The following is a 23,615-nucleotide window of genomic DNA, read 5'->3' as shown; positions in this document are numbered from 1 at the left end:
GAAATTCTTAACTCGTAAATTGGGTGGTTGGTCGGCCAATGAACCTATGATAAACGCAAAAAGTAAAATGTATTTTAAAAAAAGAAGGTTAACTTTAATTTAAGGAATAATCTTATTCATGAACTGATACTTTTGCTTCTTGCTATATATACTTAATTAACTGTCGCTTTCCACCTACATAGTAAGTAAACATTATAGAACTTGATTAAAGGTTAGGTGTGTTAATTTAATTAAGAATTAAAGGTAACGTAAAATCATTCTTTAATTTTCGGAAATCGTTATTATTATTTTTTATGAAGGCACTGCCTGCTGATATAGTGTAGGCACACAAGGCATCGTCAACCTCCATACCGCATGCTATCACACCAATGTGACAGAAACTCAATGAACCACTTTGTAGTAGTCAAGCTCAGGATTATAAACTAGTATCTTCACTGCCATCAGCACCAAAGAAGTAGTCACGAGTTTTAAAACTAAGTAATATCATTGTGGTCTCCAACTAGATGGCCGGATGAAATCGTGGAGGACTGCAATAGATGAAGCAAGCGTAGGATCGTAAAAAATGGCGTACTGAGGGGGAGAGCTATACACAACAGTGGGTAGAAATGGGCTGAATGAATAGATAGATTAAATATGTGTTAAGTCAAGTAATAATTGGTTTTAGCCAGCTAAGTAGGTAAATGACTTGCTCTTCCCAGTTTCCTATCAAATTGCAAGATAATGAGCTCGTGCTATCATTTCTGATAAAGAGCACTGAGATGGTAGAGTCAAGACATTGACCCATTGTTACATAAAGGTCATTTTTTTGTCATCTTTTAGTTAATTGAAGTGAGGTGCCTGTATTGATAAGCTAAACATTTAGATAAATTAATTTATACAATCATATCGCTACTGGTTATGTAAGAAGATTCTTCTACGAGATTATCAATCCAATAAGTAGGTAATAGGTACCTATCCCGTAAAATAATAAAAAAATATATACCTACTAAATTACGCTTACGTATAACTTTGATCTGAAATAAAATAAATTTGTTTTTACTAGTGTTTTTTCCCTAAAATTCATATATTTTTAATTATAGTCGTGCTATAAATCGTGCGATCTGTATCGTAGAATCTTATAACATCAATTGGAACGATATCAATGATATTTTTTTTGAATTTCAAGATTAGATAATGACGCAAATCACGGCATGTATTTATAAATAAAGAAAATTGATTTGCTAATATGTTGAAATTAAATTAAGGTTTTTATTAATTTGCTATTATGGTTTTAAAATGGAAATTTTTAAAATGATTTATTTAATGGGGTTAACAGAAGGATGAATAACACCTTTCGTGGATAATTTGTACTAATGTGATTAAACTTTACATATTTCTTTTTCCGTTATTAGCAAAATAATAATGTATCGAAAATATTTTCATCAATATTCTGATGATGATTGAATTATCCCTTTCATTACCATTTGGTCTGTAGGTAAGTCTGTATATAATAACTCATTTCTATATTATATAGATAATCAATTGATTGTGTATGTAGATAATTTGTAAACAGTGTGTTGTTTAGCACAATAATTAGTACGGCTGTCGCTGCGAATGAAAATACATTCAGTGAAGACAATCAACAAAAGCTGTTATGGATTTTGCTCGTGCTGGAATGTTTGATGCTATTCTGTTTCCAAACACTTTCGCTCTGATCGCACACTGGTGACAAATTCAACTGAGGATTGTGTAAAAAGTTTTATATTGTGCAGTGGAGTTCGAAAATTTTAGTGCAAGTGATAAAAAAAATCCTTTGTGATTCATTATGTTCAGCGAGTACCAAAATTACAGTGATTTATGGACATTATGCGTGAACGTGAAATATTGATAAAGTTTTTTCTATGCTGTACATGGATACTTAATTTACATGGCAATCAGGTATTTCTCGATTATAATTATGCCTAATCTATGGCTGATATTTTGTATCAACTGTAATGTTTTTAAAACTAATTAGATATGATGAAAGAAGACCTACTTTGGAACGGTGAACCACGGTTGGAGCTCTCTAAATCACTTTGTAGGCCAAGAAAGATTCTAGGAAATACAATTTTTGTAAGTCGTTGCTCGCTCTTCGATTACATTCGTCCTGCCAAGCCAATACGATTATTTAGATTGGTATTTAGTTCTACGCGATTCAATTAACCTGGCTCTATGTCTTGTGAAATAGGAATCCAACCTTCCTACGTAACAATAAATTCCCTGAAAAACGGTGTAGTTCAGATTGCAGTAATCGAATAACGACCATTTAATCAAGTATTAAACAATTTAAGAACATTCAAAGACATGTCTGTTCATAGAGAATTTTAATTTATTATCAACAAAATATGTAAAATATTTATCAGCGTGACTAATGCATTTGATAATATACGGTCACGGTAAAGAAGGAATTTAATGAAATATGCGCATTTTGGTGTTTGCTGGCTTCTATTCTAATCGCTGCTAGTTTTTATTCTTTTCTAAAATTATGTTAGCTTTTAGAATCTAAAACAATTTATTTATCTTGAACATGGTTGACAGGTTCTTAAATTGCATTAAGGGTGCGTAGAGCCGTCGTAGAGTTTACCAATTTATTACACATATCTTAGTAAAAATCTCACAGTTGATTGTGTTGATTTATGTCACTGAATTAAGACGTAAGACATCTAACAGCTAGATTTATCAAATAAATGATTAAAAGCAAGAGTAAGAAAAAATTTAACTATTCGATTATTGCATGTTCTAACAAACAAAGAAATAGGTAGGTATACATATTATTATGTGTTAAGACCGGACGTGTAAACCACCCAATAAGTTGTATTGTGATAATAGTTTTCTACGTTACCAGGTAACAGCGTTTGTACACGATGTCCTCAACCCCGTGAATGCTGACCTGGACGTATGGCATCCTCGTGCCGCGAGGGTCGCCATCAAAGCCAACGAACAACTGACCTGCGAGAGGCCTAACATCTATATCTGTGAAGTAAGACATTAAACTACCATGGCAATATTGAATTCAGCTCTTTAAGTATACGTTCCAATAGGTTTTACTCTGTCATCGTATGCGAAAATACCGCACATAATAATGAAAAAAACTTGCTTGTGCCCACGTCACTTCGACCGCGTGAATGAAAAACCCGGGGTAAAAAGTACTAAAGGTTTTACAGCCTATAGAATGCACATTTTATTAAAATTCGTCCAGTAGTTTAATGGTAAAAGAGTCACATACATCTATAGATCATCACGAATTTTCGCATTTATTATTCTAGTATTAGTATATAGGTATGATGTATTATATCAGTAGGTAGAAGAGTAAAAATAAATAAAAATACTTACAGTCAGTTAGCTTCATTGTGATAAGGTCAGTCTGGGAAATACTCATCGGGGAAACCTGTTGTTGGGTTTAATGGTTATACGCTTTGATTTCTAGTTTTTTAATCGTTTAAGTCCGTCATTATTCGTTCAATTGTTATGTTGTTAGTTATCTACATTCTTTTATATTATTATCTACGTATATTTTTAGGGTTCTTTGATTTGTCATTTTACTATTCAATAATGGACAAATGTATGTAGCACATTTTATTATTCCTAAAACAATTATTTGTTTCATTAAAAGTGTTGTAACTGTTATCAAATTCCGTAATTAAGGAGCATTAGCGAGATGACTACCTGGCCACTTATAGCAGCGCTAAGTAGTAGAGCCAATTTTCTGTCAAAATTTCCCCAACTACCTGGATGTGATTCTTTCCTACTAACTTAGGTACCTAGGTAGGTACCTAAGTTAGTAGGAAAATCCATAAATTCAATTCTATATTGAACTTTGAACTAAAAAATACTTGTGATCGGCGAGGAGTAGGTAGGTATTGGCATTGGTCCAGGAATAGCACACTACAGGCCATAATGACTTCTCCACTCAATATTGATTGATAGATAGGACAGGCTGGCAATTTCTTCTCATCGATGCAATGATGAATCAATAAAATAGATACAAAGTCCACCATACAAAGTTGCCAGTTTGCTAGTAATTGGGAAGGTACCACACATATTGCGAGTATTATAACGCCTAAAGCCTTTTTGTGGGCAATCTGTATGTTCATGGAGTTTAGTGAATGGTAAAAGTCAGCTTGTCAAAGCTTATACAGTTGTTTACATTGAATATAGTACATACCTAATAAGTTTTATCGTAACAAGGCATATGCGTAACCTATTTTACGAACCGTTTTAAATGTTATGAAAGTAGTAAACGTAGTACCTAACTGACTGGATAGTGACCTCATCAACTCATCACGTCACCAGGCAGGAAGCTTAATAGCGTCATCTACATTTACTTCTGATTTTAGGAGCCACCAGACACAGTACCTCCTGATGCAAAGAAGACGTGTAACTACAGAAATGTTCGTTACCACGAGCAAGTTTTCCGCTGGGTGGCAGGTCGCGGTTGCTTGCTCTACACTCCCGATTTCCTCTACGTGGCTGGAGCTAATACTATCAACTTAAACGCTGGATGCTTCTACGGAAACTGGTTCGCTCCGTGCTTGGAGATTGTTAGTTATCTTAGTAAATTAATTATTGGAAAATGGATCAACCATATCGAGAGTTACCTGCTATTTTTTGATTTTTAATTCACAGATTTACTTAGGATCACCTCTGTGATGTTTAAACCACTCATCGTTTTATTTATTTAAATTTTTATATAGGAATTCCTCTTAAGCATCTTATCAACCTTTAATAATAAATTCGTTATCCAACAGTTTATAACATTACACCCTGTTCGATTGGCCGTGATTTTTGCGATACCAATCTTTACGATAGGTAGTTATCATTTGAACTTGCAATTTATACTGATAATCAGTACACTCATTATCTTTACAAATCGTTTGTTAGGCTAAGGATGACGGTACTTGTGGATGTTACCCATTTGATCCGGGTTTGGAGGAGGTTGCGTCAATAGTTCATGAAGCATTGATTCCAGCCGCCCAGGGACGTTGGGAACGATGTTTCTACACCGCAAGTGATTGTTGCAGTCATTATATGTACGAAGAGGCAAACACTACAAGTAATAGAATAAAGACCAAACTATAATATACTAGTGTACAGTAAACTTCTGTTCTATGCCTGATGAGTCATTTTTCTTTTTAGAGAACCAATGTGAAGCAACATTTGACGGTTGGACGTGTTGGCAAGAAAGTGAAGCAGGAACTCTAGCAAGTGAAGTTTGTTCGGACTTTGCTTATTCAAACACCGGCCCGTCTTGCCATCGTATGTTTATCGATTTGCTGTATAAACTTCATCCTAAACTTACAGTTTAATTTGTTTTAAAAAGAAAATGCACTCACTTTTTTATTGTTCTCGACGTAAACAACAGACACCTAGTCTAAGAAGAGCAATAGAGCTACATATGTAGCTGAGGGACAAAATAACCAAAATTAAACGCTTTTATTTACAGATTTCAGTAACAAACAGTGCTTTGAAAACGGGACATGGGAACTTCAAACGGACTACAGTACTTGCAGCATCACCCCTCGTCTTCTACGTAGATATAGGTTTTACATCGCTGTTCTGTCATTCTCCATCGCGTCATGTATGCCCGCAGTCTTTATATTCTTCTTCTACAAACGACTGCGGATCACAAGAGTGATTTTACACAGGAACCTTCTTATTGCGATCATTATAAGAAACATTCTTGTTATAATCAGTAGAAGTGAGGTAAGAAAAACAACACTTGATACCTACCTGATAAACCTATGAAAACTTATTACTAGTGTGTCATTTGCTTTATTTTTGAGCTAATCAACCATCATATATCAACATGGTTCAAAAAAAATTATAGTTATTAGTTGCTCGACATGAAATGAAGTCTAGTTTCCACCTAGTTTATAGAAGTGTCAATCGTAGATTGCATGCGATGCATCAATATTTCGCTGATTGAATACGGAATTGCTAAACACATGATACTTATTATACCTAAGTTACCTAATGCTATAGGCTCAGTATCGTCGTTCGCTTATATTAAATGGAGTCTAGATCATTCTGTGTTGTTATAATAATAGGTATTGCTGAAAGTAGAGTAATAAGTATTTAGTTTTTTAATGAAGTCATTATGGCTGTCGGCAATTTTTTTTAATAGTTCGTGTCTAAAACTGTCTTTTCTTAGGTCTACATTGATGAGTTGACCAACACCGGTGAAACAGTGATGTCGGTCCATAGCGTGGCGTGTCGAGTGCTCGCATTTCTTGAAAGGTTTGCCGGCAATGCGGTGTTTATGTCCATGCTCGTTGAAGGAATTTATCTGCACAGAACCATCGTCACTGTGTTCAGACAGAAACTGAAAATACGCCTGCTTTATGGAATCGGTTTTGGTTTGTATTTTGTTGTAGTTATTCTTAATTTTATGAGATTTTCATAATCATAATAATACTTACCGTTAAATCTATTTAATTTCTTAAAATTGCGCCTAAACAGTACAAGTAGAGCAACTCGTTGCAAACTTTCATTATCCTGCAAATTATTTCATAAAAAAACTCTACTTTAAATATGAAGTGCGTTACGTACATGCATACGGGACTGAAATGCATTACGTAGGTACATACACGACTTAGATTTATTTTTTACTAAGAAATGTTCATTCTATCCAGACGTATTGTGTCTATCTCTCTACATCGTTAAAAACATTGTTTGTAATCAACAGTAATAGCTCTAGCGCCGGCGGTGGCGTGGGCGGCAGTCATGGCCGTCCACAACGATCATTCTTGCTGGGTGGTGTACACCATACCGCATGTGCAATGGATATTAGACGCGCCCAGAGTTGCCATACTCCTCATCAACACCGGACTATTTGTAGACGTATTACGAGTGCTGCTAACGAAAATCAGAAATTCAGAGAATACTAACCAATTGTAAGTGGATAACTAACTTACTATACTTAAAGCTCAATAAACTACAGCTATAGCAAACTTTCATAATGCAGAAATAGTAATTCGCACACTTATCGTTATGATTAAGTATCGACAAAGTTGGATTACATATTACGATTTCCTACAAACTTAACTCTCGATTTACTAGACGCCTATTAGTAATAGGCGTCTATAGTTAACCTTTCAGTTCGTGACCCTATGAATATCTAGTGTAGCTCCAGGTTAAAATAAGTAACTAGTATAAGTAAGTAGTCAGAATTTTATAGATGTTTTATTTTTTTCTTTAAGGAACACCGCGAAAGCAACGTTGTTTCTGATGCCTCTCTTCGGAACTCAGTTTTTCTTGACTGCACTGCGACCCAACACTACGAACTGTTCCGCAGAACAAGTTTATTATTATGTGGCTTACACCGTCGAAGGTTTACAGGGATTCATAGTCGCATTGCTCTACTGTTACATCAATAAAGAGGTAAATATAACTACACACTATTAAACTTAAAACATATAAGAGGGAGCAACCCTATTAATCACTATCATTTGAAACAAACGAAAACGACTATCAGATGAATATCCACGTAACGTACTTGTGTAAATTCTAGGTCCATCTATTGATCAAAGCAACGTACAAGAAAACGGAAAGTGCAGTAGTATCCCGAATACGCCGGGACTCTACATATCCCCGGGTTAGTACTGGACCCAGTACTGATCGACGAATGACATACAGTACCGGACTGGCTTCTAATCAAGGAGATGATGCGAAGGACCAATACGCAACAATAAGACCTAAACTGCACGTCGCTGAGATTATATCCATACAAGCAAGCGAGCGATTGGCTGAAATCCTAGAACCAGTATATGAAACAATACAGAATGGAATAACGAACGAAGCCTACGATTCCCTCGATCGGTCCGATATTGACAACGATTCAGCCTTCATTCAGAACAAAAACTCTAAATTGGAAGATTACTACGGCTTCACAAATGCATCCAGCATTTCAATAGATTGTCAAGATTGGATGCGTTGCGTCTCGTCGCCTTCTAGCAGCGTTTACAATAACTCTTTGAACGACTATGAAAGCAAATATTTAGAGAAGAAATTTCCTAATCATTCTAAATTACCTCGTGAAATAAGACCCGAGCCAAAATGTGCAAATTGTATGGAACATCAAAATACGCAAGCGGCTAATGAAGATATTAAGAAAGAGAATGGCCCTGAGAACCGGACCGCGCCTACGAGAGATGATTTAGAATATGAAGACTGCGAAAATATGCTCGATGAAATATTGCAATACATTGAAACCACCGAAAATAAAGTTGCTCTAGACCCAAACGCTCTATGTCCGAACAGAAAGGATGATGATAAGATAGTGTTTTTAAATGAATAAGTCACATTTACGTGCTACAAGTATTAGTGTCTTACATATTAATGTACTCTGTAATCATTTCATTTCTAAGAAACCATGAAATACACGTTATTAACTGGTTACTTTTAGTTTTATCGCTTTACTTTATGTCAGTTTATTGCATTCATTTAACCTATAGATTAGAAGATCCCTAACAAGTATGTATATCTATAAAACCATTTAAGTGGAACTAATGAAGCTGTCTGTTACATTGGTAGTAATAATAAATGTTTACGACACATAATATTTGTTTGTATCAAGCAATGCTCTATCGATTCTTTATTTCGGCATACCTACTTACCTCAACTTCCTACGAGTACCTAATCATTAATTGATCTGTCAACTTGGTCAATAGATCTAGATCCTTTCGAACTCGACATACAAAGTTACAAAAGTGAGTGCAACAACATACTCACGCACAGTTGAACGCGAGATCTTTGAGTGTTACCTTCAAGAACAAACGGCATTTAAATACAAATTCAAATGTTGTCTAAGTTGGTATTAGGGCTAATTTTGTGTTGGGGTGTTCAAAGTTTCCCGGATGGGGCGCCAATTGACACGTGCGTGAAGGATCGCGCTAATCAGCCTAATCATGGCCAACACAGGACACAGCCCTTGTCCACTCTACCGTACAGGGTGGTCGCATCGTCACTGGTTTACGCCCCAAATACTCCCGTCACAGGTGAGCAAGTACTTGTATAAGACATGCTATTATTATATTCAGTTTCTCATTATGATTTGTGTGTATACAAGTATGTGAATATTGTAATCGAATATACTAGATACTTATTTATCTTAAATCTGATTACATACTGTGATTGATTGTAGAGATAGGGCCCGGAAAAATACAAAAAATATTTAAAATTTCTACGACGACACAGGTGCTTTATTAATTAGCTGTTATGATTATTAATTATGTTTAATATAATATGGTATTTAATCAGTTCTTAGATAGACATTTTCAGGAATTGATGTGCCTCCGTAGCGAATTGGCACTTATGTTGTAAGCGAAGAGCAGCGCGTTACAAATCTTTCAAAATATCTGCCTATTTAGTTACTGTAATTAATGTGCAAAAATATTCTGATTAACATATCTGTTGCACAGTAAATTAACGAGGTCATTTGAATCCCCCGAAGCCAAAACTTCATTAAATGATTGTTTTTACAATAATTTATTATAGTCTAGTTAGCATACGTTTTTATGATTCCACCTAAGTAGGTAGATACTTACACAATTATTGTTACGTTAATGTTTTTTAATCAAAGTATGCGCTAGGCAGTTATAATATTTAGCGAAGCGTTTTATCTAATTTAAGACTACTTAGTTGTAAATAAAACTAATTCAACGTGATACATATGGCTCTATCAGTTGAAAAATCTCGCTGTATTTTTCTAAAAATTCTTTTTTTGGATACGTAAAGTCTACTCTTCTACTTGTAGATAGGTATAATTTAGGTATTCTGTAGAAATAACTCTATTAAGTTCCCGGCTTTACGTACCACAACAGAAAAACCAAAACCTTTGCCAGAACTTCTTGTGCATTCCTTATAAAATAAGTTGAATGCAATACAATCTCTAAATACATCCGTTCTACTGAGAACGGATGTACTTAGTTAGGTATATTAAGATTTAGAGATAAAAATACTACTAAGTAGCTCCATTGATAAAATCTATTTAGGCGCACCCGTGCGTCGCGAGTGCGTAATACAAGTTCTATTACGCAAGGCATATGTGCGTATGGTATTGTAGGTCAGACGGCTTATGGCGGCTTAACCAGTTTTCCCCCTATATTAAATGGGGTAAGGAATATGACCTTGAATACTTTCCCACAGCTTTTTATAGGGGTTAATATTATAGTGTACAATGAATTGTACGAAAAGAATACTTGTGCTTTAAGTAGGTACATGTTTATCTGAAAGTTTCAATAGAATAATTTATGCCATATCTATCACTGAACTAACTAGCAGGTAGCTGCTTCTACACTAATCTTTATAGAAGAAAATTACAGAAAAATAAAACAATATAGTTACCTGCCCCTTTTTTTAATGCATTTAGCATTTTACAGGGAACAAAGCTGGATGCAATTAACTTGCATTTTTTTTTAACTTGCAGTAACAATCGAAGGAACCGAACCATTCAAGGGTTTCTTCATCCAAGCGAGATCTGTTGAGAACGACAACTGGATCGGAGCGTGGGAAAATGCTCCGAACACAACCGTGCATCCTGAATGTGCGTCTATCACTCACGCTGACCCGGAGTTCAAGACCCGAGCCACGCTGCTATGGCGAGCACCGGGAGACTCACACGGCAGGGTTTATTTCACGTGAGTAATAATAAATAGCCTTGCGCTCACCGGTCGGTAAACCATCTGTGGGTTAAGCAAACATTGGCGCGGTCTTTCCATAGATGGGTGACTGCATGGTGGTATTTGAACAAGGCGTCTCCGTGCTTCGGAGGGCACGTAAAATTCGGTCCCGGTTGTTGTCAATTAACATAAAAGGCTTGAACAACTTTGACACTAGGTTGACCACTAACCATACGACAAGAAGATTATAGACTTGTTAAAAACAGTAAGTAACTTTGATTGTACAAATAATATCTTGTGTGATAATTAGATTTTACAAAAGGCACACATTAGGATATCATAAGTGGTGCAGTCGTTTGGATTGTGGCCCCAGCACTGACTGCATCCGGTGTCATGGGTTTGATTTATCATTGTGCAGAAGTTCTAGTGATCATTGTTTTATACGTTTGTAAAGTTCCATAAAAGTAACACATAGGTACTTCTTATTTTAGCGTGGCTGTGGTAGTATTACTTTTAGGTTAAAATAAGTATATAAAATACGGAGGTCTCACGTGATAGATCACTGAAGGAGAACATGTCAATTAAATTATAGAATAAGGGCATAGCTACGTGATAAATGTTGATAAATAGAATATTACTTATATGATGTAAACAGCATTTTGTTTACAAAGATAGGTGAATTGGTTCAAATGTTTATTATTACTTTTAGCAGTATCGTTATTTTCATTGCAAGGTAAGTATTTATCAGCATAGCAACGAACCGAGACAACAAGGCGATTACCTGTGTTATTGTTTGGAATTCCCTGACATTCAATCGCTTTTAAAGTCAAGCGATTTATCGTGGAAGTTGCGGTTGGTGCAGAATAGAATAAACTCACGTTTAATTTAAGGTCGTCTTAACTTAACTCGGTCACTTCTGCCCTATCTTTTACATTATACCTACCTACTCTTTTATATATTTACATATTATTATGAGGCAAAAACAAACCCAATGTGTTACTTACAACAGCCTATATATGTATAAGAAAATGAAAAGAATTACCTACATGAAAACATAGCAAGAAATCGTCTTAAACGTAAGTAAAACTGCCCTCCGATGTTAACTGCAATTTAATTATAATGGCTCCACTTAAAGTGCTTTTAAGTGTTGTTTCGGGACTATAATCGCCAAGTTCTCAATGCTTTTCTTTATATGCAACGTCACTTAATTAAATTCACTTTTATATCATTGGATCGCTGTAAATAACACGACAACCCCAATCAATCATCGGTCATCAGATATGAACTTAATCTTCACTTAAATTTGTTATCACAAAATATCTTTAACCTTACAATAAGTTAATTAAAATCATCTTTGAAAAGTCATATTTGTTCTAAATATGACCGGTTGCATACTTATTTCAGTTTTTCTTGTAAAAAAAATATTTGATCTAGATTATAACTATCTTATTAATCCATGTGTCGCTACACTTAATTGCTTCAAATCAATTCCCATAATTGGATTTTATGGCTAGTCGTGATAATGAGTTTGTCGACCTATGCCCTAATAGCTCTACGCTCCTTTCACTACAACACTCATGTGCCCTAGTTGTGTAACATCAATGAGTTGTCATGATCATGAGTGCGAACGTAGACTGACCTTTAGATAAACTCTGGTTACATTCATTACGTTCGAGAATGATCAACTTAATACATTTCAATCATTTACGATAGATCATTTAAATTGTCATTATCCTTGATTTTTATTATTTTATTAAGTAACCGCGGTATCGATCATCCGGTGACTTGCAGCTTTAAGTATGTAATGATACTCTCAGGTTACGAAATACAGTTAGTGGATATTAATCAGCAATTCGCTATCGGTTTCGTAAGCTGTCATATCAAAGGACAAACTTGTATACTTACCGGATGTTTTTCTATCATTCATCTGCATCGTGGGGTCTTAACATTAAACATTTAACTTCTCAACTTTACCATATACCTGAATACCTGCTTGGTGCTTATATGGTTGATAATACTAAAACGAATGAATGAAAGCAAAATTAAATTGCCGTTGAAAGTAAGTAATTTACTGTACGAAAGAGGAAATTCCGAAATCTGATCACATGATATGTATGTAATAAATATAAAGCGGAGCAAGTCTTTCATGAGGCGCTTTGAGAGCGATCCCCTTTTTTTAACACAATAATAACAGACTTATAATTATTGTCATGGTTATCATGGCTGATTGTAGGGTTGTAAATATCTAACGACCCTTAAGCTATGATTTGTCTATTCCATGGCAGATAGGCAATGTTCTCATAACCAAGTTGCCCCACACAATAGGGTCAATAGCAATAAGACGCCGCATGTGTATGTCGTAGTGTATCATAGATTGTTGCGCGAAACGTGCAATGTTAGAGTAATCAGTGACGTATACTCTTTGCACTCGGCGGCAGGGAAACTTATTCTAATTATTTCATATTTGCAAGCATAACATCCCTGACCGACATGTTTGTTTTAACTGGTTTTACCCATTATCTCTTCTTCTGTGTCAAAAGTCAAACAGTTTTCTTGAAAATAACGACTTCTCTTTTCCTTTTATGACTTGCATTATTGGTTTATTAGTAATGATATTATTTTGTTCACAGAGGTACGGTGCTCAAGAACTACGGGACATTTTGGTCGAACCTCATAGCGGATGCACCGCAAGACCCTACACAACTTCAAATACTGGGCTGAAAACACACCTTCGACTACTTCTATAACTGTATATTCTATAAGGTATAACAGCCGTATTTATGCAACAGTCCATTGCGTTTAGAAAGTTGTTACTAAATTCATCACAATTGTACCTAATACCCAGATATAGGTTAAGATTATTTGTAAATAAATAAAACTAAATATAAATAAATAGATAAGTATATTAGTATTACATTGAGTAACATAAATGCATCATTCAATATCAAGTTCAACCAATTCATTAGAAGGAGAATATCTCTGAAGTTATCAATAAATTAGCAAAACGTGTTTTTAATCATTATCTTTATACATGTTAAAACGTCGTTATTGTGGCAAAGGTCGATATATGACATTACTGATATGCCAATAAAAATAAGGATCTTACGATTCTGTTACACTTTATAACGCATATTTATCACATTAGCAAGTCAAAAAACTTAAGCAATGACGAACGCAATATCGTAAGATATTTAGTAGTACGTATGCTACTACGTCCATCTTTTAAAAGCTAATACAATTAGCAAGCACTTGGGTTATAAAACTATATTAATTTGTTAGTCTTATGAAGGAGTCTTTTGCTTCATCACGGGCCTCCTGATATCCATGAGATCGCACAGATCGTTTCTTATGGGTCTAAGTTCAGACACTTCTTTTTCCCAGTCGGTTTCAGCTAGGACAGTCATTACCTGGTAAAAGGAAAATAAAAAAGTAATTCATTTGAACTAATTTTCGAAGAATAAAGATGAAAACGAAAGTTGAATAAGACAGTGGTGTATTGTTAGCAATTTGTATTTGCCATCTTTACAAATGCAATGAACATCTGCGCATAAATACTCATAACACTAGATACCTCAACATTAACAAAAACAATGAAGCCTCAGCATTCAATGATTGCAAGTCCAGTTTCTAACTTTTATTAATACTATTGCTGAAATGCATTTCGGCATACCTTGTGCACGATCCGGTTTTATTCAGATCAGTCAAGGATAAAGATTAAAAGGGGCTTTTTATAATAAAGATAACGACGCATTTTTACTTCCTGCGCATGGCTTAACGCGTGTCCGTCTGTTTGTGCCATTATCAATAGTAACTGATAAACGTGCACTGCACCTTTCTTTAGTCGCAAACAACATTTGAGCTATTGCGATAAACTTTGTACTGCGTCGTATACTGTTGTTACAGTGGTCACTAATCAATTGGGTTCCGTAAAATATGAATACGTAATGCACTGATATATTTTCGGAATAAGTTCTATTATCCTACAAAAAGTAACTAGTAGTTCTAAATTCACTTTTTACTTAAGTCATAACTATCACTTTCTACAAATAGAACACTGCAAAACTAAATCATTGTTAAGGTTTCACCACACAGCTGACGGAGTGGGACGGTGACGGCACGCAGTCGCGTCTGACGCTTGCTGAAATATACTGAACTGAGTACAGTAGGTTTCAGACAGCTCGCCGTGGCGCTTACCGTCGCGTGGCACAATCTTGTAATTTAAAATAGTCAAAAGTTCATTTACCTGGTCAATATTATCCTGTGGGACGGAACACACGTCTCCGTAGAGCGTTAGCGCTTCGTAGAGCCTGGCGGCCGCACAACGGCGGACGTAGCGGTCCGCGTAGCACAGGTAGATCACTAGCTGACCCAGAGACTTGCTGCACACTACGCCACCAACCTTTAGCAAAAATACAGCATTCATTATACGATCCGTATTATATTATAATCTGTAAATCTTTATATGAAACTCAGTTATGTCTCATTTCAGTTACATTCATTGTTTTTATTTAGTTGGAAGTCAATACTTGTGTTACCTTCTAGTTCGGGATGACGAAGCAAGCCACGGGTGCAGAACGTGTTCGCTATTCCGATTAGGAACACGGATAAATATCTCAATATCATAGTCTATTGTTATGTAGAAATTAGACTACGATAAAGGTTATTGTAATTCCCCGCATCGTGAGTATTAGGTTGCGTAAGCTAGCGTATTTCTTACGCGGAGAAAATAAATCGTCACTGAAGCAAAGTACATACGCGAAGCCATAATAATATCATGTTATGTAACCGTGACGTGTTTATATGACAGAGTTACTACTTATAATCAAGCGTGGCGAGAATTTCTGATGCAAGATGTTGACCATATTAAATATCCGTCGCTAACTAAATTATGATTCTGTGTGTCATTGTTATACTTTACACGGTGATAAAAATAACCGCACAGGTGACTGACGAAATACGTGAATAATGTAGCGTAAGGACACAAATACAGGGCATTTTTTTTTTATCTAAACATAAGATAGTATTTTCAAAAAAACTTTCAGAATAGGTATTTTGCAATCTGAAAGATTTCATTCCATCCGAACAAACCATCTGTTGTTGTATTTTGTTAATCTGATTAACAAAATACAACATAAGGGTGATTTTTTTTTTGAAATCTCGTTCACTGCGAGAACGTTACCAAATTATACTATCAAAACCCACTAAGTTTACAGAAAATTAAGAACTTGTTAATTTTACCTGAATTAGTTGACATAAAACATTGATGGAGTCCAACAGCTTGTAAATATTCTTTCCGCCTCGTAGCTCTAGCTGAAGATATTTTAATATGTCCATAGCGAAAGTCGATTTCTCATCTTCGAGTATTGGTGAAATCGAACCTGGAAATAATCAAACTATAAGAGTAGAAAAAAAACAATTTCATGACAATATTAATTCTTAGTAAGTCGTTTCGTTTATAATATCAGTACTTTTTCTCTGAGTAAAGTTATGCAGTTTTAATTGCATTCTCGCATTATTTTATTGTGACTTTGGAACGTACATATACGTAACGTATGTACGTATCACACGTATCCGTACACCTAACTGTTGAATTGACATACTCTTCGTAAAAACCATGAATCGAAACTGGAAGTCGCAAGAATAATACATAGTCGGAAACCCAAAGGCCTGAACCAATAAGCTCAGAAGTTATATTTTTAATCAGTGAGAAAAGAATTGTAAGTATTTTTTACCTGAACTCAATAATCTATCCAAGAAGTTGAAGATAGGGCCCGTAATCCTTTTGACATGTAAGTTGTCTGCAAACACCTTAATGATAGTATCACAAATAGACTTCAGCATCTCTTTATCACAGTGCAGAGTATTTAGATATGCGTACAGGGATTGGGTTGTGTGTTTCACCTGAAAATGTAAAAACGAGTTGTAATTAAAACAAGTTAGTGAGGTTTTAAAGCCAGTCGCTTCAACAGTTTCTCAAATGATTGGTAATGTACTAAACCAATGTAAGTCTATAGATGGGTACCCACACTAGCCACACAGAAACTAATTTGTTGTCAATAAAATAATTGCAACCGTTTAGCTAAGACTTTGGCTTACTTCAACAACTTTGATACTACATTAACCACAAAACTACACAAAAAAGAGAATGTAACTTTAACATACCAAACTTTCAGTCAATTCTCCGCCGCTGACTACCAGTCCTTTGATCACATTGTATCTGTATTCAGGATAGTTCAACAGCTGTACGAATCTCGGCATAGTATGTCCGGGGAACAACCACAGCACTACGTTAGAATTTTCACTTGTTAGAGGCGGTTGGTCGGTGTCCTCGTCGATTTCTTTCGATTGCTTGAGTTCTACTTCTTCCGATGGAAAGATTCGCTTCAAAGCGTCGTGGTGAGGGATGTTGGATATCGGCGGATCACTAGAAAGAACAATATTTAAAACGTCTAAACAAATGTTTCAACAATTTTACCTCAATCATTTGTATCATAGACCACTATGTCAACGACTATTCTAAAAGGACAATTTTTTTTCGTAAAAATGCATAGAGACCGATTTTCTTATGAAGTAAGCAGTATCGGCATTACAGACTCAACTTTGCAATTATTAAGTATCGTGGTATGATTTTCACTTTAACCTGTGTCGTAGCGTCAAAAAATATCTTGGACACTAGTCGCGAGGGTTGGACCACGCTTTATGAACAAGGGACACATAGTAGTTTTTATTAGCCCCGAAACTTACTTATAGATCAAGGAGGTGAATATTCTTCCTGCATGAGCTCTGGTACGGTCTATCTTCTCGACGGCCTGCTGAGCGACGCCGCACATTATATCCTTAATTACTTGCGGCGAATTTAATTGGGGAGCTTCTACGGCACATTGACGACAGATTGATAACAATCCTGAAAGAAATATAACATGTTTCAAGGTAAATATAAACAACTCATTTACGAAATATACTTTGTGCGACATTTGGCAACGTTAAAAGATTTATTGGTCAAATATATCTAAACCACAGATCTCGCGATTTTACAAGTCTTAAATGAGGATTCGGGAACTTATAATTTTTATTTCATATGCGCGATCACTTTAAACATTGATCAAATGCAATTTAAAAGATAGCACATGTTACGTAACAAAGATCCGAGACATAGGCCCTTTCAAAACTAAGCACACATGTCCTAACAACTATGAATACTTCAACAATATTTGACGCTCACCTGTCATGCTAGCCTCTCTGACCCAGGCGCCGATATCCCCTCTCATATCAATGGTGTACTCCGACAAGCAGTCCAGCAGGGCACACACAATCTCTCCCACGTACTTCTCCACGGGACCGACGATGCCCATCGTCTGACACACTTCAGTCAAACCAATGACGGCGTCGCGACGAGCCTCCGCCCATTTTTGAGTGCTCTCCGTCACTTTGGTACACTCGATCAAAGATTGGATGACTGTAGCTAGATGTTCATTGAGCACGAATTTCGGGAGAGAGCCTGGAAAAATAAATTAATGATGTTTTATTTACTAACCGAAATTAAACAAAAATTAAATATGTTTTTTATTTAAAAAAGACAGCACACGCACTAAGAATATTTGCTATTGTGTAGCGGGAACTTCCACAAACATACTGACAACAGACACAAAGTGCAATCAGACATGAAACCCCTATTTGGTTTCATGCGGAAATAGGACCAACGAATACTTGACCCACTCTTAGTAGCAGAACGGTCGCTTTAAACACAGTGCCAGAAACGTCATCCGATCAGAAATATTGTCAGATAAATGTCAACATCACAACATGCTCAATCTGCTTGCAATGTCTACTGATTACTATAAAGCTCGTAAAGCTAAATACCATCACAGCGATATCACCTTTACACAAGAAGACAAAGAATACCAATGATATAAAACTTACCAACAGCTCTAGCATATCCCATCCTCAATACAAGTCCATTAACGCCACTGCTACTCAACTGTTCGCAATACTTCTCCATCAGTTCCCTACGTTTCTCCTTAGCGGTAAGATCGCCGTACTTCAGATTGTCATCACGTAAGTATTGATCGAACACCAAAGGCAACGCGTAGATAGCCTTCTCCCTAATGATCTGGACTTCGTGGGACAAGCACTCCTCGATCAGACTGAGCCAATCATCTGTAATTTAAGAAATTTCTTATTAAAAGAAAAGGTATTAGCTGGTGTGTTTCTAACTAAAACCATCCCATATACCATTATCACTGTTTTAAAGCTATGTTTACAATAGACTCTTAGCATGTGTGTTTCGTTTATATTTGTGTTTCAATTTAAATTTTATCAGCTTCGTGGATAATGGAAAGGACAACTCTTCAACCTAAAGGAATCTGTCATCAGATCTTGGCAACTTCAAAAATATGATATTTTAAAGTTGCCGTCGATACATACCTATTATAGGATGTCCATGGTACGGCGCCCCAGCCAAAGCCAACGAAGCAATGCAGTGGCAGCAAGCTTGCCGCATGAGCTCGCCTCCCAAGCCTCGGAACTGTTGACGAGAACGGAGCGACGGCACTAGCTCACGCACTTTCACCGAGATTTCATCAGCTATCAACGTATCAGCCTTAGTGCCTACAAAAAAAGAAACGATTGCCTAGATTCAGATCCTACTAATATTATGAATGCAAAAGTTGTACACATAGATGTATGTATAGATAATTAAAATTCTTTCATGAAAAAACTTTCATAATATTAGACTTTGATAAAAATGTTAAATCTGGGTGAGAGACCAGTAAATAATTCCGTGCGGATGAGCTCGCGTGCAGAAGTTAGTATTATAAAATTTTAAGTACCATCAGCTAGCTTAGCTTGAGACAAAGCTAAAGTAGCTTCTCCAATAGCAAGAATAGCTCCGTGGCGCACGTTCAAGTCTATGGACTCGGTCTTGGTCACTAGTTTCGGAAGAACAACAGTCGCTACGTATTCAGGAATCTGAAAAATTATCATTTTTAATAAGCAGTGTCTTGATAAATGAATTTCTACATTATATTTAGATAAACTTACTTCACACATCCTGCATTTAAATTGGCCGGTAATATGTTCCAATAAAAATTGTTTGGAGGAGGACGGATAAATAAAAAAAGTAAAATAAAATAAGATTAAAATTACAAGTAAACCTACTTAGCCTAAGTCATAAACATAACTGAAATTGACAGCTTGCTGTCAGTTTGACCATTCTGATTTTAAAAGTTGTACAAACATTTATAAAGTGGCCAGTATTAATAAGAATATATTATACAAACCTTATCGGTCAATTTGTTCAGGGCTTTAGCGGCGATCTCACGAATGGCACAGTCCCAGTGTTCGACTTTTAAATCGACCAGATGATCAATGAGCGGTTGAGTGTATTCAGGATAGGAGGCGACTTGAGGAGCGATCACCAAGTAAGCGTTATTGCGCGGACCGACCGACTGGAAATCCGCTGTCGTGAGCACGTCGATGCCGTGCGGAAACATGCCGTGACGACCGACATTCTCCTGGTAGGCGGCCGACGCCGCACGTCTGCAATTTATCTGGAAGAATAAGAATAAAAAGGCGTAAATTGGTCTCCTTGTGAACCTAATCATAGACAAACTACTGTGACAGCAAATAAAATATCTCCAAGGTCATCACGATCTCACCTCACGATCAAAGCAAGCAGTAGATATCAAGGCATTGGCGAGGGCTAGTGCGTGTGGCTCCAGTGCGGCAGCGTCATAAGCTCGTGCGAAGGCCCAGGCGGCGTGGCAGGCCGCGTCCCGCGCCGCTCTTCCTCCGCCGCCGCCCGCCGCAGCACGCGCCTCGTCACGACGCAGAGCGCGCCGCACGCTCTCCACTCCGCCGCCCACCTGCCGCGGCGACAACAGCCCGCGACGTGCTACGAACATACAACAACATCATTTTATACTACAACATTTCTCACCCTTTATAATGTCAAAGACAAAAAGAAAACTATGCCTCGCAAAAATAGTAGAATAATCATGCTAATGATGAATATAGAAGCTAGCTATAAATAATAGCAGTGATAATGCCTTACCTAATTCAGCCAGTGCCATGCACCCTCCATGCCAAGCAGTTTCTCTTTCGTTGTCAGTGAACAACGCAAGGACACTCTCGCACACATCAGCCGCAGCGATAGCCGGGAGCCTAGCACCAATACGGCCGACGCCTTTGGCTGCCGACCATCTTACTACGGTGTCATCATCTCGAAGTGAGCATAGTAATAGTTCTACTACATCCTCCACCTATAAAATAGCACTTAACGTTTAAAACTGGCTCCGAGATAGCTTCTTCAAATATTAGACGACATACGGACAAACAGAATTGCCTATTTTATAATTATTATGCAACATAGATGTCTGAATGTGTGCAAGCAAAATTAGGTCTTAAGTTCGTGTCAACTCTTGTAGGTCTTTAATTTCTGCCTATCCCAACGGGTACAAGTGGTACGGTCAATGTATTAAAGAAGCCTACCTCTTGAGGTATATCCTGGTCGTCATCATCAGGTGGTGAAGAAATAGGCTCCATGTCTCCAGAGGCCGCGACCCCGCCCAGTGTGACTGCTAAAGATCGCGAGCCTCGTGTGTAACGCCAAGAGGCTACGCGCGGTCTAAGGAATGTCAATCCTGAAAATATTCAAATTTAATGCATAAAACTAAAGCACATTTTAAACAAAAACTAAACTTTTAATTGCATCACAAAGAGTACGTAAATTTAAACATGATTAATTGAGTAAGTTTTAGCCTATGGTTAATAAATATCTTACCAATCCTCTGAACAATTTTAACACCATATTTCCTAACAAGCATAGCTTTATGGTGTTGGTAGTTTTGGTTTGTCACCCATTCAAGCAGCTTGGAAGCAAAAGGCAGCAGGTCATCTCTTTTCCCATGTTTGAGAACAGCAGCAACAGCAGCTAGGACTCCATAGTGGATAGTCTCTTCCTCTTGTAAATTGGAATGTAGTTCACAAGCCCAGTCAAAGAATGCTCCCATATACAGCTCTTTTACATCAGACCTGCAAGTTTTTATGTATGAAATATATCTTTCTAATCATAGAAAAAATGTATTATTCCTTATTCATTTATTATTAGTACCCCAGTTTGAAAAGTTATTTGACAAAAACCTTCCCCTTGATCTAACCATATATAGGGACAGACAGCAGAAAGCACCTATGTTCTATACCAGGGGTTCCCAACCTTTTCTTAGTCCGGGACCACTTTTATATTATTCTTTACAGCAGGGACCACTATGGAAGTATATTAGAAATAAAGTGGAATAAAAATCCTGAAAATTTAAAATTTTTAAATTAATTGCAGACCACTTTTTGACTTCCACGGACCACCAGTGGTCCGCGGACCATTGGCTGGGAACCACTGTTCTATACTATGTAGTGATTTAAATATAAAAGAGGGTCAAACAATATTGTGCAAATTAATAACTTGTTTATAGTTTTTGTATAGAATGTTTTTTACCTTATAAGGAACTTAGATGCTAAGTAAGCACTAGCTTCAGCACATGTATCCTTGCAGAGAGCATATGTCTTACAAATATTGAATATCCTTTCCATTACTGTCAATTTCTTTGAACCACCAGCACTATCTGTGAAAATGTTAAATATAATTATTTACAGTTACATATTTAAAATACTATTCATTCAGGTTTCACATCAATTGGATAAAGAAAGAGACTGAAGAAACTAGCATAGCTTTTCCATTTTATTATATATGTCTCTAACAAAATGATTACACCTTAAATATGGCTATCCAATGTGAGAAAAAGAGGTTCCATTTGTAAACTTTTTTTCTTACCTGGTTGTCCAGGAGCAAACCCATCAAGTCTGCTCATGTGGAAAGGAATGATTACTACAATAGACAGCCATAGCAGCAGCACAAATCTGCTCCTCCATGTCTCCTTGTCTTTTGGGTCCTGAGCCTCCAGGAATGTTAATACTGTTAGCAGATCTGAAACCTAACAAAATTATTCTAATAAATATTTAAGTTGACAGTCCATCTATAGGTGATTCTTATCCTTGCAGTTAAGTACCTGAATACCCACAAGCTTCTACCACAGGGTGGTAGGGTTCACAGTATACCATCATGCATCTGTAGAATATATGTGTACAAACTAATGGGTACTGAATAAAACAAAATATAGCTTTATGAAGCTAGTCATATAAATTTTAGGCTTATAATTGAACTTATAATAGGATAGTAAACGATTAAAAACATACCTCATGAGGAAGATGTCGCACAACAACTTTGTACCCCCTGACTCTTATAATTTGATACATATAATTAAACGTAGCGTGTTTCAGCTCGAAGGGTGAGTCTTTATCCTTGATTAGACTTAAAAACTTGGACAATATTTTATCCAGGTGAGGGTCAAGCAGATGTGGTTGTTCATAGTACTGTTTTAGTATAGCATACAATTTATCATATTCTACTTCTAAGGTCGGTGTGTTATAGATATTTTTCACATTGTCGATCATGTTCATCACATCTTCCACCTCCGAAAAGTGCTCCAAGGCACATCCCAGACCGACATTGTCACATTCATCATCCCGGTTCATGTCGGTATCGAGCCCTACCATTGTGCAAGTGGAACTTTTTACAACCTTTATCAGTATTGTATCAGCAAAAGAAAAGTTTTCTTTATTATTAGTATTTACTTCCAGAACTACAAACTATCGGTAAATATGATCAGATAAAACACGAAACCACGATTGACAATAAAAACAATTCGAATTTTATCTTTGATGGAAATACTTTTGTTCCGATTGACAGTCATTGACAGCGGGACCAGGACAAAGATAAAATTTCCGTGCAGAGTAACAGAGAGGTTTCATATAATGCTAAACATATAACATTTTTGTGTTATTGTATCTGGACATCAGTTAATGTTACCAGTTTTACCAGATGGGACGTTTGATAGGGTAGAGGCGACGATGATTAAATTATACCAT

At 36.5% G+C, this 23,615-nt stretch overlaps 3 protein-coding genes across 3 annotated transcripts; 2 read left to right on the top strand and 1 right to left on the bottom strand.

The window, feature by feature from the left end:
* Positions 1-1,522: 1,522 nt before the first annotated feature.
* LOC142973647 (uncharacterized) lies at positions 1,523-8,574 on the top strand. Its single transcript, XM_076115581.1, has 10 exons — positions 1,523-1,917; positions 2,864-2,998; positions 4,356-4,559; positions 4,900-5,071; positions 5,155-5,274; positions 5,462-5,721; positions 6,170-6,374; positions 6,704-6,911; positions 7,218-7,398; positions 7,529-8,574. Exons 1-10 carry the CDS (start codon positions 1,837-1,839, stop codon positions 8,312-8,314), a joined length of 2,352 nt encoding a protein of 783 aa, XP_075971696.1. The 5' UTR covers positions 1,523-1,836; the 3' UTR covers positions 8,315-8,574.
* Positions 8,575-8,729: 155 nt separating this feature from the next.
* Positions 8,730-13,653, top strand: LOC142973650 (putative defense protein 3). Its single transcript, XM_076115586.1, has 3 exons — positions 8,730-9,014; positions 10,445-10,655; positions 13,268-13,653. Exons 1-3 carry the CDS (start codon positions 8,816-8,818, stop codon positions 13,356-13,358), a joined length of 501 nt encoding a protein of 166 aa, XP_075971701.1. The 5' UTR covers positions 8,730-8,815; the 3' UTR covers positions 13,359-13,653.
* Positions 13,521-23,442, bottom strand: Tbcd (tubulin folding cofactor D). Its single transcript, XM_076115580.1, has 18 exons — positions 22,884-23,442; positions 22,462-22,621; positions 22,126-22,252; positions 21,418-21,668; positions 21,126-21,277; positions 20,689-20,896; positions 20,294-20,529; positions 19,916-20,185; positions 19,466-19,604; positions 19,062-19,244; positions 18,558-18,794; positions 17,860-18,135; positions 17,382-17,541; positions 16,800-17,061; positions 16,370-16,538; positions 15,876-16,015; positions 14,881-15,036; positions 13,521-14,044 (listed from the first exon to the last, which is right to left on the bottom strand). Exons 1-18 carry the CDS (start codon positions 23,241-23,243, stop codon positions 13,919-13,921), a joined length of 3,612 nt encoding a protein of 1,203 aa, XP_075971695.1. The 5' UTR covers positions 23,244-23,442; the 3' UTR covers positions 13,521-13,918.
* Positions 23,443-23,615: the final 173 nt, after the last annotated feature.

The sequence above is a fragment of the Anticarsia gemmatalis genome, chromosome 6 (assembly GCF_050436995.1).
Source record: "Anticarsia gemmatalis isolate Benzon Research Colony breed Stoneville strain chromosome 6, ilAntGemm2 primary, whole genome shotgun sequence".
NCBI lineage: Eukaryota > Metazoa > Arthropoda > Insecta > Lepidoptera > Erebidae > Anticarsia > Anticarsia gemmatalis.
The sequence above is the reverse complement of the archived record's forward strand: the minus strand, read 5'-3'. Positions and strand labels throughout refer to the sequence as shown.